Here is an 18,652-nt window from a genome sequence, read left to right as displayed (position 1 = left end):
TAAGTCGTACTTAAAATCATTCGTATTTTGTTAAGTCGTACCAGGAATAATTCGATTTTTTTATCTTTTCATTTTAGTTACTCTTGTTATTGGTTTAAGAGCTCTGCTTCTTACAGGAACTTCCAGCTTTACTTCCGACATTAACGGAAGACCCACTCGTTGCTTTGCAACGAGCTTTGCTCTAGTTATTATTATACTTTTTCTTTTTTTTTCTGACTCCTTCTCGGCTTTATAACTCAAAAAGTTTCCAACCGATTTTAATGAAATTTTCAGAGATAATGTGTAACTATTATCCCTCAAAGATGTTAAAGTTTTACTTACAACGTCACTTCCGTTTTGACGTAACGTCATTTTTTAAAATTTCAAAAAGTCATTTTGTCCGCGGCGTTTCTCAAAAACACTTTAAGATAGAGGCTTGAAATTTTCAATGGCTATGATTTGGTCGATTTACCTCTGTAATAAGGCTCGATATAAAAATCTGTCACTTCCGGTCGAAACCGGAGGTAAAACAAATTTTTCAAAAAAATGAATTTCCTGATCAAATCAAAAATGAATATGTGTTTTGTAGAGCTTATTAAGCTGAGTCTAACACTGAAAGCCGTTTTAAAATCAGACGATGCATTACAGAGATATTGGGGTTTAAAAATTGATTTTTCCGGAAATTTTGATTCCGCGTCCTTGGTTTAAAAAATAGCGTTATAATCAAAGTAAAATTAATTCGTACGAAAAATAATTGTTCAGTCGTACTGTAACACATTCGGATTTTTTTGTTAAGTCGTTCTTGAAATTGGAAAGATTTTTGTTAAGTCGTACTTGAAATAATTCGGATTTTGTTAAGTCGTACCAGGAATAATTCGATTTTTTTTCATCTTTTTATTTTAGTTACTATTGTTGTTGGTTTAAGAGCTCTGCTTCTTACAAGAACTTCCACCTTTACTTTCGACATTAACGGAAGACCCACTCGTTGCTTTGCAACGAGCTTTGCTCTAGTTATTATTATACTTTTTCTTTTTTTTTCTGACTCCTTCTTGGCTTTATAACTCAAAAAGTTTCCAACCGATTTTGATGAAATTTTTAGAGACAATGTGAAACTATAAGCCCTCAAAGATGTTAAAGTTTTCTACACAACGTCACTTCTGTTTTTACGTGACGTCATTTTTAAAATTTTCAAAAAGTCATTTTGTCCGCGGCGTTTCTCAAAAACGCTTTAAGATAAAGACTTGAAATTTTCAATGGTTATGATTTGGTCGATTTACCTCTGTAATAAGGCTGGAAATAAAAATCCGTCACTTCCGGTCGAAACCGGAAGTGAAACAAATTTTTCGAAAAAATGATTTTTCTGATCAAATCAAAAATGAATATGTGTTTTGTAGAGCTTATCAAGCTGAATCTAACACTGAAAGCCATTTTAAAATCGGACGATGCATTACAGAGATATCGGGGTTTAAAAATTGATTTTTCCGGAAATTTTGATTCCGCGTCCTTGGTTTAAAAAATAGCGTAATGTTCAAAGTAAAGTTAACTCGTACCAAAAATAATTGTTAAGTCGTACTTGAACACATTCTAATTTTTTTGTTAAGTCGTTCTTGAAATCGGAAAGGTTTTCGTTTAGTCGTACCTAAAATCATTCGGATTTTGTTAAGTCGTACCAGGAATAATTCGATTTTTTTCATCTTTTTATTTTAGCTACTCTTGTTATTGGTTTAAGAGCTCTGCCTCTAACAGGAACTTCCAGCTTTACTTCGGACATTAAAGGAAGACCCACTCGTTGCTTTGCAACGAGCTTTGCTCTAGTTATTATTCTTTTTTTGTCTTACAAATTTTGTGCAGGCGATTTCTCAGAGATGGGACGATCGATTTCTCTCAAATTTTCAGGACTGAAGCCTCGTTATCTGAAATTTATACCGCTGAAACAGATTTTCAAAATTCACTTCCGGTCGGAAGTTATCGTCCGTTTACGATTTTAAAAAGTCAATTTTGTCGCTCAGGTTTTTCAAAAACGAGCAAAGATAGAGAGCTGAGAATTTCAGAGATGATAGATCTATCGATTTCCTGGTGCACCTCGGTATAGAGAATGTTCGCCCTCACTTCCGGTCGTCACCGGAAGCAAAATTAAAAAATGAAAATTTTCAACTTTTTATTTTTATATATTTTTTCCAATAAGATGATAGTGACCCTTTTACTGATTCAGAATATGTAATTTGTTTCAAAATCGATCAAGGCGTTCTCGAGAAATTAAGCGTCAAAGTCCTGAAGCGGAGTCCGAGTAGCTCAGTCGTTATAGTCGTGGACATGGCCCAGGCGACCCGGGTTCAAGCCTCGACTGCCGCAAATTTTTTTTTTTATTTTTTTCGCTTAGATCAACGATTTTATCTTTGAATTGATAAGTTTAATCTTATCTATTCAAAAATTGGACGGAAGACCCACTCGTTGCTCGCAACGAGATCGAATCTAGTTATTATTATTATTTTTTTCCTTACACATTTTGTGCAGGCGATTTCTCGGAAATGGCTGATTCGATTTCCTTCAAATTTTCACTGATGATGCCTCGCCATCTGAAGTTTGTACCCCCGTGACATTTTTTTAAAATTTACTTCCGGTCGCAGGTTATCGCCGTTTAACGATTTTTTAAAGTCAATTTTGTCTCTCAGGTTTCTAAAAAACGAGTAAAGATATAGGGCTGAAACTTTCAGAGATGATAGATCTATCGTTTTTCTGGTGCACCTCGGTCAAGAGAATGTCAGCCGTCACTTCCGGTCGTCACCGGAAGGAAATTTGAAAAATTGAATTTTTCAACTTTTTTATTTTTGAATATTTTTTTTCTCAAATTTTTACACCCGATAGTGACCCTCTTACTGATTTAGAATATGTAATTTGTTTTATAATCGATTCAGGCATTCTCGAGAAATTAGGCGTCAAATTCCTAAAGCGAGAGTCCGAGTAGCTCAGTCGATATAGTCGTGGACATGGCCCAGGCGACCCGGCTTCAAGCCTCGAGTACCGCAATTTTTTTTCCCCTTTTTTTCGCTTAGATCTACGATTTTATCTTTGAATTGATAAGTTGCTCGCAACGAGATCGAATCTAGTTATTAAGGTCTTCCGTTTCCAACGGAAGACCTTATAGTTTTCGTACGATTTCTTATTATTATTAGGGTCTTCCGTCTTCAGCGGAAGACCCTTCTATTATTCTTCGGTTTCTTTTTCACTTTTCTTATTATTATTAGGGTCTTCCGTCTTCAGCGGAAGACCCTTCTATTATTCTATTGTTTCTTTTTCACTTTTCTTATTATTCTTATTCTTTTTTTTTCTTCTTACCGATTTTGTGCAGGCGATTTCTCGGAGATGGCTCGCCCGATTTCAGTCAAATTTTCAGGGATGATGCCTCGTCATCTGAAGTTTGTACCGCCGTGACAGTTTTCAAAATTTCAGTTCCGGTCGCAAATTATCGTCATTAAACGATTTTTTTAAAGTCAAATTTGTCTGCGACGTTTCTCAAAAACGACTGAAGATATATGTCTGAAACTTTCAGCGATGATAGATGTAGCGTTTTTCTGGTGCACTATAGTCTAAAAAATGTCCGCCGTCACTTCCGGTCGTCACCGGAAGGAAATTTAAAAAATTGAATTTTTCGACTTTTTTATTTTATAATATTTTTCTTAAATTTTTTTACAGGTGATAGTGACTCTGACACTGATTAAGAATATGCAATTTTTTAAAAAATCGATCAACGCGTTCTCGAGATATTAGGCATCAAAGTCCTGAAGCGAGAGTCCGAGTAGCTCGGTCGTTAGAGTCGTGGACATGTGCCCAGGCGACCCGGGTTCAAGCCCCGAGTGCCGGAATTTTTTTCCTCTTCTTATGTGCTCAGATATAGGTTTTTATTGTTAAAAAATGGATTCTGTTCTTTTTCGTTATAATTTTTTGAAAAAACTTATATAATAGCGATTTCCCCCGTATATGTGTATTGAGATCCTCAGGCATATATCCATGCTGAATTAAAACGATCTTTGTTACAACGCTTATACATTGTTCTAACATATGTATTTCATTTAGTATTTGTGTAATATGTAATATTTATTATTTGATATTTTACGTTTAATAAAGAAGTAACCACCCCCCCCCCTTCCCGATTCACAAAACCGTCTAATCTTGATCTTTACTTTGAACCTAGTACCATTCTAGATTATTGTGCTATTAACCTGACTAATTCGTTCATTTTTATCAGAGTTGTGAATTTTTTGGCATTTGAGTTTCAACTGGCGTTGACACGTATTGTAAACAATTCTAACTTCCGAGCCCTTCACTCAATCCTAATGAAATTTCGAATACATGTACCTCGGACCCCGGGCACCATTCTTATTGTCTGTCAAATACTAGTATGCAGAGGATGAAACAATTTGGAAGAAATTCCCAAGATCAAACGGTGCGTATTGTCTTTACAGGGAATGGAAATTTACACAGTACACAGGTTGTAAGTTGCGCTTGCAATTCTGTGTCTGATGACCTCTTCCTGGAATTGATTAGATGGAATTTAATATTTTTAAAAATGTTAAAACTTAACAAATCGTGGTTTAATGAGTTAAGACAGAGTTTAAAATATGATATCTCAATTGTTCTTTCAATTCTGCGTCTAATAATATCTTTCCTGAATTAATTCGATGATATTCTAATCTCATTCAAATCGTATAAAATTGACGTAAGTTAGATTTAAAAATAGCATATATGTTATAAGCACTTACAATTCTGTATCCGATGGCATCTTTCTGGAATTGATGAGATGGACTTTCATTTCCTTTTTTAAACTTCGTTAAATCGTGTTAAAATGAGCTTAGACGGACCTTATAATAAATTATCCAAGTTGCGCTTGCAAGTTTGCGTCTAATGGTATCTTTCTTGAATAGATTTGGAATGAAACCAAGATCTCGTGTCTTATGCCTCCATTTTTAAATTGAGATTATATGAGCAATTCAATGCTTTACTTTATGATTCCTGCAGGATATGGAGGGGACGACATTGCATAAACACCGTGTTCGCGGATTATGTATTTTTTTTTCCTGCAACGATCGTTACCTTCGTAACCTGCATGAATCATTAAAGAAAGTATTCTATTGATATACTACGTTTTTCTTCTATCAAATTAATAAATTAATTGTAAATAACAAATGAAATTAATTTATTTACTGTTAACTGTAAATCAGTATGTTAGATAAATGAAACTTCTTTTTGGTCGTTTTAGGCTTCGACCAATCGATAATCATTTCAATTGCATCTGTTTCTATATAACAATAAAGGTATCATGCATACCGGGATATAAATACGGGTTGGTCACGTGATCAAATCCTATAAAGCCCGAAGGGCTACAAGAACGATTTGATCAAGTACCAACCCGTATTTATATCCCAATTTTTATATATCCAAATATAATACCTTATTTCTTATATTAACATTTGCTGCAAATTATGACAATTACAATACTCTAAACTTTCTTTTTAGTGTTTCTTTGATTATAATGACGTAATTAAATTAGTGAAGCAATGTTGCAAGTATTTGATTATCATGATAAATAAATATGACACTACTCTGTACAAAAAACACTTTTTTATTTTAATAAAATCAAACAGAAAGGAAAATTTACTTAAACAATTGAAAACAAGAAAACGATTGCAGCTTGCAATTGACGGAATAGTACCACTTCTGTCGCAGCGCAATTGGAAATTTGAAAAAAAGGGATTGGGTCAGTCAGAGTTAAGTTGGGTTGAGTCAGAGTCTACTTAAACAATTTAGAGGAAATTCTATCGCAGAAGCAGATTCAAGATGTTATGCTTTTCCTCCGACATTGTAAAGGAAATCTCTTCTAACTTCTGAGTTCTTTTATCGGGACAAAACGGACAGAGAAGCTCAAGGAGTGAAATTTGACCGTGATCCGTGAATGGACTAAACACGAAAGGTCTGTGATATTGCGTTTGCGATTCTGATGGAAGCTTGTAATAATATAAAAAATGAATTTTAACTGAATCAACTCCTTTCACAAATTGCGATTGTAATTCTAAGAACGCCCCGTTACATTTACAATGTCTATCCATAAACAGTATTCTGTTTACATGCCTATCTAACATTACATGCCTCTGAATTTCTATCAATAAGCCGCTAAATTTAGGGGAAGAGAAAGATATATACCCTATCTATGTATAAATACACCAGGTGTATTTATATATAGATAGGGTATAAATCTTTATCTTTCCCTATATTTAGCGGCTTATTGATAGGTATTAAAGCTGCTTGGTCCGATTTTTTTGTAATTACAGTATCAACATTTTTTTCATACAAATCATTTATCTTAAAAAGTTATAAAGTTTCCCCTATTTACACCAGCAGAATCAGTCTCCTTTCAAAGTTAGAAATATTCAAAGTAAATAAAAATAATTTCTCTTTGGGCAAACGAAAAAACAAACCAAAATGCATCACGGGAATGTTTAGAAAAGGAAACTGCATAATTTCGTCCCCCGAATGATTGGGGCTATTCGACCCACATGCTATGCATCGATTGTAAAGAAAGCAGACTTTAGAAATATTGGCTAACAAAACGTACACATGTTTATTTGTAATTTGTCTGATTATTTCGACCTTTATTTAAAGCGATGTCAAATTCGTAATACAACCATACCCGTCTCGTAGTCAGGGGTGAAATTTAACATGAGGCGAAATAACGCGGCACCTTTTAATGTCGTTTTGTTTTGTTAGCAAATTTTGTACGTATTTTTCTTCATTGAAATTTGGCATAATTGACGGGTAAAACTACTGTAATGTCTATTTTTATACATATACTAGGCATAGCCATCGTTTAAAAGCGAGTATAAAATTTGATGTAAAATCGGACCAAGCAGCTTTAAAAGGATTTTGTTTACATGAATAATGTATCCCCCGCAATCAATGTTTTATTTTGTATAAGAAAATTGATAAATAAAACTTCGTATAACGAAATACATATACGGTAATTTTTTAAGCCTGAATTATGTTTTCATTACGATATCTAATAGTTGTGTTTCAGCACAAGTTGGTTAGTTTGAGCACATAGAAAAAGTAGTGACCTAGATTATTCATGCGCTATTTTGACCTTATTTTGACCCATAGTGATGACATGCATGAATAAAAGCGGATTGCGCAGTGTTATATACGGGAAACATTTGCAAGTGTAAATATTGAGCTATGAATAAACTATAACTTTTTGTAATAAATAGAGTGAATCATACTTGGTAGATGTAAAAACACTACGGAATAATTATTATTCGTGGGGGGGGGGGGGGGGAATCAATGTACGAGGATAGACAATTTTTTTGGAATCGTGGGAACGTTATTTTGTTGCTAGCAAGTTCGATATAATTTTGATAATTATTAAACAAATGCTTGTATATACGTACGTTGGGATTTTAATTCGTGGGCAAGAGTTATCCACGAAAGAAACGGACATGGTCCCTAATGAACAATGATACCTGTAACCTTATATCTGATACATTTATCAAATGTAAAAGTACTACAAATTGAATAAAGGTAATCATTTATGCGTTCGAACCCCTTCCCTCTGTCGTTAATTCTTTTTTAAAAATATTACTGTTAGGTAATTTTTTAAACCTCTTCCGTTCGCCGGACAATGTCCGTTGCCCCCTGCTCACCGCGGGGAGGTGGAAGTAGGATTTTGAGCAGGGTGTATATTTTTCCGACTGTTACAGTATTTTGTAAAATAATTTTTTTTAATAAGAACTAAATAGATAATCAACATTAATGTAATTACATCAACAAAGGGACAAGATAAGAGATAAAACTCTACGTCATTAAATGATTTACACAGCTGTTCCTCTCAAGTATTTTTCATGCAGTTTATTTGTCCTAATTTTAGGTCTATAATACTTAAATATGATTTTGATTTTAGATTAAACAGCAAACTTTTTTTTATGTTTCGCCTGAACTTGTATACTATGATATAATTGGGAAAAAATCTTTCAGATTTCTAGCATACACTATTATAAAATCAGAAAATGTTTTTATAATGTAAACTTATCTGGCATAAACATTTTACCACACGTCCAAAAAAATCCAAATTTCTTCTTTTAGTAAAACTAGAAGGATACCTTTCTGATATGTTATTACAATTCAAACCTCATATTCGTTAATTTCTGCAAACGGAATTTTAATTATCGGGTTCAGAATTAGACAACGCAACCATTAACTGACCAACTTAAGAGGATCTTGAACAATTTAGCAAGAGAATTATATCGAGAGCTATCATACAACTAAAATCATTTTGAAGAGGAAGTAAACATAATTATATCTATAAAGATGTGGTTGATTTACTACAGGATAATAGTGTTTTGTCACAAAATTACTTAGGACTGGTCAGTAGTCAAAAGAGCTACATTTATAAATTTCTTTAGCATATATATCAAATTTTAATACTTTTAATTCACCTATAAAACTTCACCTTTCTCAAACATAAGATTGTTACAGCGTCTCATAAATGTTAAACAATATATTGTATCAGAACATATTGATCAAAATACCTTACTCTCGGCATCTTTACAGCATGTACTGTACAGTCGAAATTAAAAAAAAATATTGTATATTACACAGGAGTACACGATGTTAAAATTACTCATTTACTGGATTTAACCCGAATGTACAGTTTAGTAATCAATTAAAATGTTATACATGTATTTTGGGCTATATTTTCAGAATATACAGTATGCTCACAAATTCAAAATATATTTATTGGTAAACTATATATCACTATACGAGTTTCTAAAATGTAGAATATTTACAGCATTGGAAAACTCAATTTCATTCTGTATAAAGGACCACATAATCGTCAAAGTACCTACACATCTTTACATCATGAACAGTCGCAGAACATTATGTATGTTTAGAATACTACACAAAGTTCAAAGAGATTACCTTACTGGATATCAACAGCGTGTAATGAATGTTTATAAATGTTAAACATATTACACTGTATAAGAAATACGCAATGGTCAATATAGCTAAATCTTTGAATCTTACCCAAATCTACAGTATGGTCAAACATTTCAAACGCAATCGATGATAATAGCATTGATCTTTGCTGCAGGGACAATATGGTAAAAAAAACCTCATATTTAGGACTACAAAATAGTCAACATAGTAAGCTCACAATATCTTTTCAAAATGTACATAATGATATAAAAAGACACAAATTTATAGGCCAAGTACTGTATATTATAAAGGACTACACTACTGGTCTAACAGTATATACAAACTACAGCACATATAAAATCATAATGGTCAATTGATTAATGGTCATAAATCAATTGATTATCTAGTGGATCTTCATCACAGGATAAGTTTATCCAAGACTATATACGTTCTATTGCATAAGACTGCGTACAATTTACAACGGTTTTGTGAAACGTTGCTTGGACCTTTACGGTATATTCATTAAGGTCACATATCTTAAATATTTCATTTATATGGGCATATATAGGTTATTCATAATCTGTTTGTGTTTTCTTTGTTTCATTGTAGACAATCGTCTAAACTGATTTTTGACATTTTGATGTTTCAATCTGATAAAAAATAATTGCTACTTTCATGGCCCACAATATTATTTGCCATTTCATTTTAATAAGGAAAATATTCAAATTTAAAAAATACTCTTCTATCTGCAGATGGTCATAAATAACTTCCAAGATTAATGAAAGAGTAGAGGATATGTATTTTCTGACATATTTTCCTTAAACTGCGTTATTCTGCCTCATGTAGGGCAGTAATCGTCCGTCATAGCGGGTGCATAAAAACTACCAACTAAACTGTATGTTCAATAATCTGGTTTGCTTGAAAAACGAGGCGTCATGGTTAATTACCTATCAGTTTGAGAAGTACAGCATCATGATAACTATAATATGTTGGTAATCGATGAAGACCGGCAATTTGTACAGAACTGGATACATAGACATGATCCAAAATTGTCCCTCCTTCAGTGGTGTTAAAAGATACAAGCTGTCTGAAGTTTTGATCTCTTAAAAACCTTTGAATTGGACCGTTAGTTTTGGCATCCTCGTTAAAGTCCCCCACAATGATACTGCTTTGATTTCTTGCTTTTAAGAAGTCCAGAATTCTGTGAAAATTCTGCAGGAATGTTGCCATCTTTGCTGTGCATGGCCGATACACAGTTAACAATAACATATTTTCCTTTAATAATTTCACAGCTATCCCTTCAATATTCATGTGAGACGGTGAAAGAATATCATAAGAATTTTCACTATCTTTCAAATACAGAGCAACACCTCCACCTTTTGACATGCGTAAACTCTGATTTAATAAGGTATTTTCCTCGTATGCTTCTTTTCTAGGGAGATGATGAAACTGAAACCCTTGAAGAGCAAACGTTTCTGTGTTTTCCCCTGATCTTAACCATGTTTCTGTTAAGCAAATGATATCAGCCTGAATGAACCTAGCATCGTTTTGCAGATCTCCAAAATGGTTACCTAAGCTCTGTATATTATGCAGAACTATATTCTTTCCATAGGAATTTAGAGTCCGGGAAATATCACCAAAAGTTACTTTTTCCATGTCATTCAAAGCTGTTTTCACCTCTGGATCAGCATAAACATTTCTCCGTAATCGATTTTGATCTTCTGTATCAATATATAAACCAGCCTTAGAAGTAACCCTTGACAATGCGACATACCCTTGGCCTGGGGCAAATGCTTTATCTAAATTCACCACTACATTGTTTGTTGTCATCCCTTGCACCTTATGAGCCGTGCATGCCCAAGATAACCGAATTGGGAACTGGTGACGTACCACTGTAGTAAGCTTGTCTTTTATCTCATCTTGTACTCTTTCTATTAACACTACATTCCCATCCTTTGTTTTTTGTCCCGACTTCTTTCCAACTTCCTTATTATCGAAAACAACGCCTACAGCTCTAACAACTGCATTACTGTTTTCTTCAAAAACAAACTGACAAACATGCCCCATTACTCCATTCACGAGACCATCTTCAACATTACAATTTCTCGTGAGCATCACTCTTGCTTTGATGGATAAGATCAGGGTACTTGCACTACTGGCTCTAAAAAGTACTGAAAGTGCCATTTTTTACTGATAATTTCTGATATTTACTGATATTGTACTGTTAGTGCTGAGAATTGCTGATATTTACTGATAATTTTACTGTTGTTACTGATAATTGCTGTTGGTTCTGATATTTACTGATATTTACTGATGCTTTTGCTGCGAGTTCTGATAATTACTGATATTTACTGAGATTTACTGTTAGTACTGAGAATTGCTGATAATTACTGAGAATATTCTAAGGCCCAAAACATTGTCATTATTATTTCAGATTTAACCGATTTATTTAATCATATATTATTTTTATTTACTTGATATTTAGCTTCTTTTGAACTTCGGAAGCTCACAGATCACATTTTAGACTTAATATTAGACAGCCGGTCAAAATTTGGTAACTAAACTTAAGGCAGACTCCACAAAAAATTTAATTTCTAAATACGGTGGACAATTTTTTTTTCAACAATGAAAAACACCATATTTCTTAACATGATAATTTTTTTTCAAAATAGAGAAGATACCCTGTCAGGACTTCAAAATGTCTTTGAAGTTTTACTTCACAGAAAGATTAGCGAGGCAGTATCTGTGTATAGTATACATACTTTCAGCAGATCAAGAGGTTTGAATGTCGCGTTTCAACCTTGTAAATTGTCAGTCTGCCACATTGTGTATGACATTACGTAATATCCATATACAGGTATCCATGATCTTGAGAATATTTATTTTAAGTGAAAAGTATTATTTTTATCGACAACAATATAAATAACGTATTAGAATGATTTTCATATTCATCATTTTAATTGCTGCGCGTCTAATTGATTCAAATAAAGTTGGATATAAAATATTTATTACTACATGTAGTATTCCTCTCTCTCTCTCTTTCTCTCTCTCTTTCCATTTGCTGTAATCAAAATAGGTAACAATCGGCGAAGATAATTGACCTCTCTCTCTCTCTCTCTCTCTCTCTCTCTCTCTCTATCTCTCTCACATATATCATCTAGACCTAAAATTTGAGTTTTCGAGTCAAAATGGCATAACGGCATTAGCACGATAAAGTTCTATTACAGCATCACAACCGCTATTTCAAACACAGATTTTGAGTGTAAACTTTTCTTAAACAATATAGTGAACAAGTGTTATCTGCTTATCATGCGCTCTCTCTCTCTCTCTCTCTCTCTCTCTCTCTCTCTCTCTCTCTCCAAGATAATCTACTAAAAGGTATTTTGAGGCGTCAATGCAGAAAAGCATAAGCACGATAAAGTCCCATTACAGCATCACAACCGCCGATAGCAACAGCGATCTGATTTTAGTTAAACTTCTCTCTCTCTCTCTCTCTCTCTCTCTCTCTCTCTCTCTCTCTCTCTCTCATACAAATACTTTATTCATGCACTAGTATGCGGTAATATGACCAGCGGCTTTTTATAAATTTGAAAAAAAAGACACACGATTTAACTGATTTTCCTTAATATATGAACGCTTAGATACTTAATCTCCATGCTTAAAAGCAAGCACAAATTTAAATCTTTTGTATGTCTGGGATCAAGAAAAACCTCAGAACACACAGCGCTCAGACTATACACACGACAGGGTGACCACGGCAAGGTGTGAAAACTGGCCACCTGTGTATATGTCTTGCAGCCGCAGAAAAGATTCTTTTGTATGTCTGGGATCAAGAAAAAAACCCCAGAACTAACAGACAGCGCTCAGACTATACACACGACAGGGTGACCGCGGCAAGGTGTGAAAACTGACCACCTGTGTATATGTCTTGCAGCCTTAGAAGAAACAGATGTAAATGGCCGGGAAATACACCGTGAAACAAAAGTGTTTGATTTTATTTTGGAAATAGAATTAGTGATTAGGGCCAGGATAAAATCATCTTAAGTTTATAATTATATAACACGGTTCTATAAAAAAAAATTGATCGCTCAAAATTGAGAATCTATCTATCTATTACATAAAGTGGTTAAAATCTTCATAATTTCTTTTTTAGTATGAATTGTTCTATATATACAATGTAACACCGTAGTACGTGTCGAGTGGATTGGCGCACCGGGATGGATTATATAACAGTTCTATAATTTCTACATGCATTTTGTTTAAATGTGCTGAATTGTGTTAATCAGCTAAAATAAAACTTGAAACAAGAACCCGTAATTTTAAATAATATCTGAACAATTTGCGTGTTACAGTTATTAAGCTTAATCTCTTATAAAACCCCTGGCTGTTATTCTCAGTAATTATCAGCAATTCTCAGTACCAACAGTAAATCTCAGTAAATATCAGTAATTATCAGAACTCGCAGAAAAAGCATCAGTAAATATCAGTAAATATCAGAACCAACAGCAATTATCAGTAACAACAGTAAAATTATCAGTAAATATCAGCGATTCTCAGCACTAACAGTACAATATCAGTAAATATCAGAAATTATCAGCAAAAAATGGCACTTTCAGTACTTTTTAGAGCCAGTAGTGTTGGAAGCCCATCAGTTCTTGATTTTGACACAGGTTTGTTTTTCAGCATCAATTTTCCAGATGTTTTGTCCTTCTTGTAATCTTTAGCATTGATTTCTAATAAATCTTCACAAGTTTTCTTTAACATTGTAAGATTGAATGTGTTTACCTCTTCATTGGTAGAAAACACATGAAGAACATCTTCTGGTCCTTCTCTGATACATTCTTCTAACATAGTTCTTTGCTCTTGTGTCAATGGTTCATCTTTCTGTCTTACACGAAGGGAATTCAGAACCCCAGCAAAAGACAAATCCTCTCTTTGCCTCATAATCTCCTTTAACTCAATGACCTTAAATAAATCAAGCCAATAATCCATAGGATATGCCATATTCACTTTGTAAAGCCTTTCATCTTTTCGCTGCTTAACTGGAGGAAGCTGATAAAAATCTCCAACAGCTATAACACAGACACCACCAAATGGTTCCCTACATTTCTTTATCTGCACTAATCGTTCGTGTATATAGTACAGAAGTTTTTTGTACACCATTGATATTTCGTCAATTATAAGAATCTGCAGATCCCCTATCTTCACTCTCAATTCACTGAGACTTTGTTCTCCAAGTGGTTCATAAGGCAATGGAAGATACTTTGTTAATGAAAACAAGTGATGAAGTGTATTTCCGCCTATGTTGAAAGCTGCCGTTCCTGTGAATGCGGCAAGAAGCACTGATATCCTCTCTGGATCAGACATTATTCTTGAAAGCAAACGCGATGCTTCATAATGAATAGCTTTAATCAGATGACTTTTACCAGTCCCTGCACCTCCAGTTACAAATAAATGCAAGGGTTCACATTTCTCTCCCGTAATCTTTGCTAAACACCATTCACGCACCATGTAAAATATTTCCCTCTGCGTTTCATTCAAATTCTGAAGGATATGTATCATGTCTTCTCTTGAATTCATGTTTTGTTGAACATGATACATGACATCTGCATTATGTGTGTCATTCTCAATATCCGGTATAACATCCACACTATCTTCCTGTGGAACCTTGTTGACGTTTCTGAGTGCTATACCTTCCCTTCTAAGAACCTCTGTTTCCGGACATATGCGAGACCATGCATCTTCTGGTTCACCATTTATTTCATATGCTTCCTGAGCATTGTCAATTACATCTTCATTTTTTGCATACTTTAAATGATTCAAATCCACAATTGACTTCACTGATTCTTTACGTTTCCTGCCAGAGATTTTCACGTGTCCATTTTGATAAAAATCTTCATATAAATCAAATCCTGGTGGCTTCAACTGTGTCTCTGTCCAATAAGGGAGAAAAAGTTGCAGAAGAGATTGATAATATTTTTCTGACATTTTTTCAACGTTGAACCTTGGGTATCTTACAACAGCATGTTGTGTCCTAGTTCTTCGTTGTACGTAACCCTTCCCATTCTGTAATTCAAACACATTTTGATTTTCAGTTTTAGGAACTTGAGATTTAGCCAGCACTCTGAACTCTGAGCAGAAATCTGCAAGGCACATATCATGAAAAATTGGCTTATCCGGCCGGTTCATGTAACGTTCAATGATATTTGTCATCCAGACTTCGTTCTCGTTTTCTTCATCATCAATCATCTCTTCATCTTTTGAACGTTTTCTCTTCAACAAAGACAGAGGCTTACTTAAGCGCACTGGGTTATCGCCTACGGGCACAAAAACAACTTTTCTAGAAGATTCCTTCATCTTCAAGTTACACACTCTGTACACAGCTTCCTGGGCACTAACTTCTCTGTGATGCAAGTAAGCTGACCCGATTTTCTTCATTGTCTGTCTTGCGTCATAATTTCCTTCTTCAGCCTCCAATTTTGTTTGTTTAAGTAACATGCCCATTTCCCTTTCTGACTTTGAAATGTAGGACACAATGTAAACAATACAACTGAATGGATCCAATACAAACTGAATGTCCATATTAGCATCCCACGATTTTAACAAACATGTGTTATATTGATTGGTCCACACTTCATTTGGGCAGCGTTTAAGAATAACTGACCTTTTAGATGATAACATGTTATGCGCTTCCTCGTACAGTTCCTGAGTTAGTGACAGGTCGTCAAATAACTTTTCTGTTGTTAGGATTTCTTCTTGTTCATTCTGTAGTTTATCCCACACACTAACTAATATGTCCTTCGCATACGCATTGTTAAGCCTTGTTTCTAAATCTTCATTACAATCATCCGAAGTTTCTTCCTCTTGTGCATTAGTAATGAAAGTCTTTTGAGATGGAGGCCGTGGGAAATTAAATCTACATTCTGTACCCTTCTTTTTACAAGATTTTGAATGTTTCTTACTATGTTGTTGCACTTCCAAGACACTTTTTCTCAATTCTGCGTCATAGCTTTCAGTTGGTACAGCACATGTCACATATCTGTCAATGAAGTTACATACTGCTTCTTCACCATCGGAATCAATATTCGGTGCATTTTCAACCCAGTACAGACAATGCATGTGCGGGGATCCCCTCTGCTGAAACTCAACTCTTTGAAAAAAATCTACTACTTTTCCTATAGGTTGAGCTGGGGAAAGTACGACTTCCTTGTGAAATATTTGAAATCTATGTTCGAACATTCGAGCCACTGTAACTGGATTTGACCTTAAAACGTCATTCTTTTCTGACCAGTCCATTTGATATGGGTTTCTGTCATCGTTCTGTTGTTGTAATATGACTTTTACAGCATCATTCCATCTATACTCTGCTGCAGAAAACGAACAAAACCAAGTTGGGATTCCTAACTGTCGCAGCATTGCAAATAAGTCCTTTTGAGCAGTTGCCCAATAAGCAGGTGTTCCTCTTATCGGTTGCATAAATCTAATAGCATCATCATGCCTCAACAAACTAGAGAGAGTAGTTGGATCTTGCAACATGTCCAAAGTCACTGGTTTCCCATTAGTAAATTTTGATAGAGACTTTCTTACTGAAATTTGTGTTTTTTCAATCACTTGATTCAATTCAGACATGTACTGGCTAAAGAAAATGTAATTGCTATCCTTTGCAAATCTGTTATCTGCGTTCATTAACCTATTGTTGAAATACCTAGACAGTGTTAACTTTTCTGATCTTTCTTCATTCCAGGAAAACCGACCACTTGGAAAATGACAAGGGAACGCCTTGGCTTCGTTTCCAGGTTCCTGTAACATTCGAACTGGGTTCTTACCTTCGCCTGGTGCAATGTTGTACACATCATCAAAATAATGGTCCAAGACTTCCTGTGCAACATCAATTGGTTGTAAACAACTGTCAAATGCAACCATTTCTTCTTCAGTTTCTGCATTATCTTTAGTATTCACTACATCATCTGGCATAACTTCATCACTCACGAGACCTTCTTTCGATTCAATTTTCACATCTTTGTACCAATGATTGTTTTCCTTCAGGTATGATAAGGCTGACATGACATTCTGTGTATTAACAAACTGATATTCAAAGTAGCCTTTGTAATTCAATTTCCTTTTAAGTTTCACACGTAACAGCAAGTTTTCATCTTGATGCATTGGTAAACTGGCCGCCTTAGTCATATCTGATGGCACACAAATCACGGGCCCATGTATGTTTTTCTGCTGACCATGAGGAAGAGCCATAATTTTCATGAATGGTATGTGAATTGCAATTAAATGCTGCTCTAAACTGTTTAATTCAGACAATTCAAGTGGAATATCTTCCAGAATCATACCGTTGACTGCAGCTTCAGCTGGTGCTTTGCCACTCAATATTTTCCTGTGACATGTGTAACAGATCCATAATGATGATTTGGTACATCCCTCTGGACAAGATTCAGAACATTCATGCAAATACTTCTCTAACAAACAGATTTCAGAAATACACTTTGCCGATTCACTTTTTTGATACATTTGATATTCACATGCTTGGACTTGTTTTTTAAACAAAAGTCTATGGCAGCAAGTGCAAACATAATTCGGACCCTCTATAGCATTTCTCTTAAACGATCTGATGACTTCATCCTGTTCTAAGTTCATTTGCTTCACCGTCCTGTTTTGTGCAACTTCTGCCTTTTTCTTCTCTCTTACTTCCTCTGATAGCTGGTACTTAGTTCTACTAAATTTCTTCATTTTGGACTGAACTTCGATATCAGTTTGATATCTTTTTGCAGCTTTTCTTTGCACATCTGTTTTAAATGTTTCATTTGTACTATATCTAAGAACATTAGCAGCTTTGTTTTTCATCCTGTAAGTTTCATCTTCTTTGTATTTTTTCAATACCCTTCCTTTTACAACAGCCTTATGTTCAAAGTCTGTCGCATATTTATCCTTGTTTCTCTGCTTTACCCTTTCCTGATGTTCCAAGTCTGTCCTGTATTTCTCAGTGCTTGCTTTCTTCACGTTACTCCGATGCTCGAAGTCTGTCTTATACTTTTCCTTGCTTTTTCTCTTCTTCATTTCCTGATGCTCCTGATCTTTCCAGTACTTTTCTTTGCCCTTTTGTTTTAACTGTTCTCTATGCTGAGCATCCATCTTATATTTTTTTACACTCTTCTCTTTCTGTTCCTTTCTATGAGTCAAGTCTGTTGAGTACTTAGCTTTACTTCTCTCTCTACTTGCTGTTTGAACTTCCTTTCTGTGTTCAAAATCCAGCGCATATTTCTGAACACCTTGTTGAATTAGGTTAGACCGATAAACAACATTATTGTGATATCTTTCTTTCCTGTTCAACAGTACATTCTTCTTAAACTCTGCATCAGAGTACATATTTTTCCTTTGTTCCAACAACTTGAAACGAAACTCGTCACATTCTTTGTATTTTTTCCTAAATGCATTCTTGTGTCTTTCATTTGAGTCTGCCACTTTGGATTCTGAAGTACTTCGTTTTGTTTTCATTCGTGTTCGATTTCTTTTGCGCAATGAATACTCTCTCCTACAAAACCGTTCTTGAATGACAGGTTCCTTTTCAGACACCCTTGCAGACACATTTAAAACAACATCATAATGGTTCTGTTGTTTGTGGTACAAATAAATTGCTTCCTTTTGTTCAAGCAATTCATGATAATGCCCATCTTTGTTAAACTGAAGCCACTTCATATCA

General features: G+C 34.6%; 1 protein-coding gene across 1 annotated transcript in view; it reads right to left on the bottom strand.

Annotated features, from left to right (window-relative positions):
- Positions 1-18,447, bottom strand: part of LOC128162243 (uncharacterized) — a 30,568-nt gene extending 12,121 nt beyond the window's left edge. The window contains exon 1 of the mRNA XM_052825411.1: positions 13,563-18,447. Within this exon, the coding sequence (XP_052681371.1) occupies positions 13,563-18,447 (4,885 nt within the window). The remainder of the gene's footprint in view (positions 1-13,562) is intronic.
- Positions 18,448-18,652: the final 205 nt, after the last annotated feature.

The sequence above is a fragment of the Crassostrea angulata genome, chromosome 9 (assembly GCF_025612915.1).
Source record: "Crassostrea angulata isolate pt1a10 chromosome 9, ASM2561291v2, whole genome shotgun sequence".
Lineage (NCBI taxonomy): Eukaryota > Metazoa > Mollusca > Bivalvia > Ostreida > Ostreidae > Magallana > Magallana angulata.
This window is presented reverse-complemented; position numbering and strand designations above follow the sequence as displayed.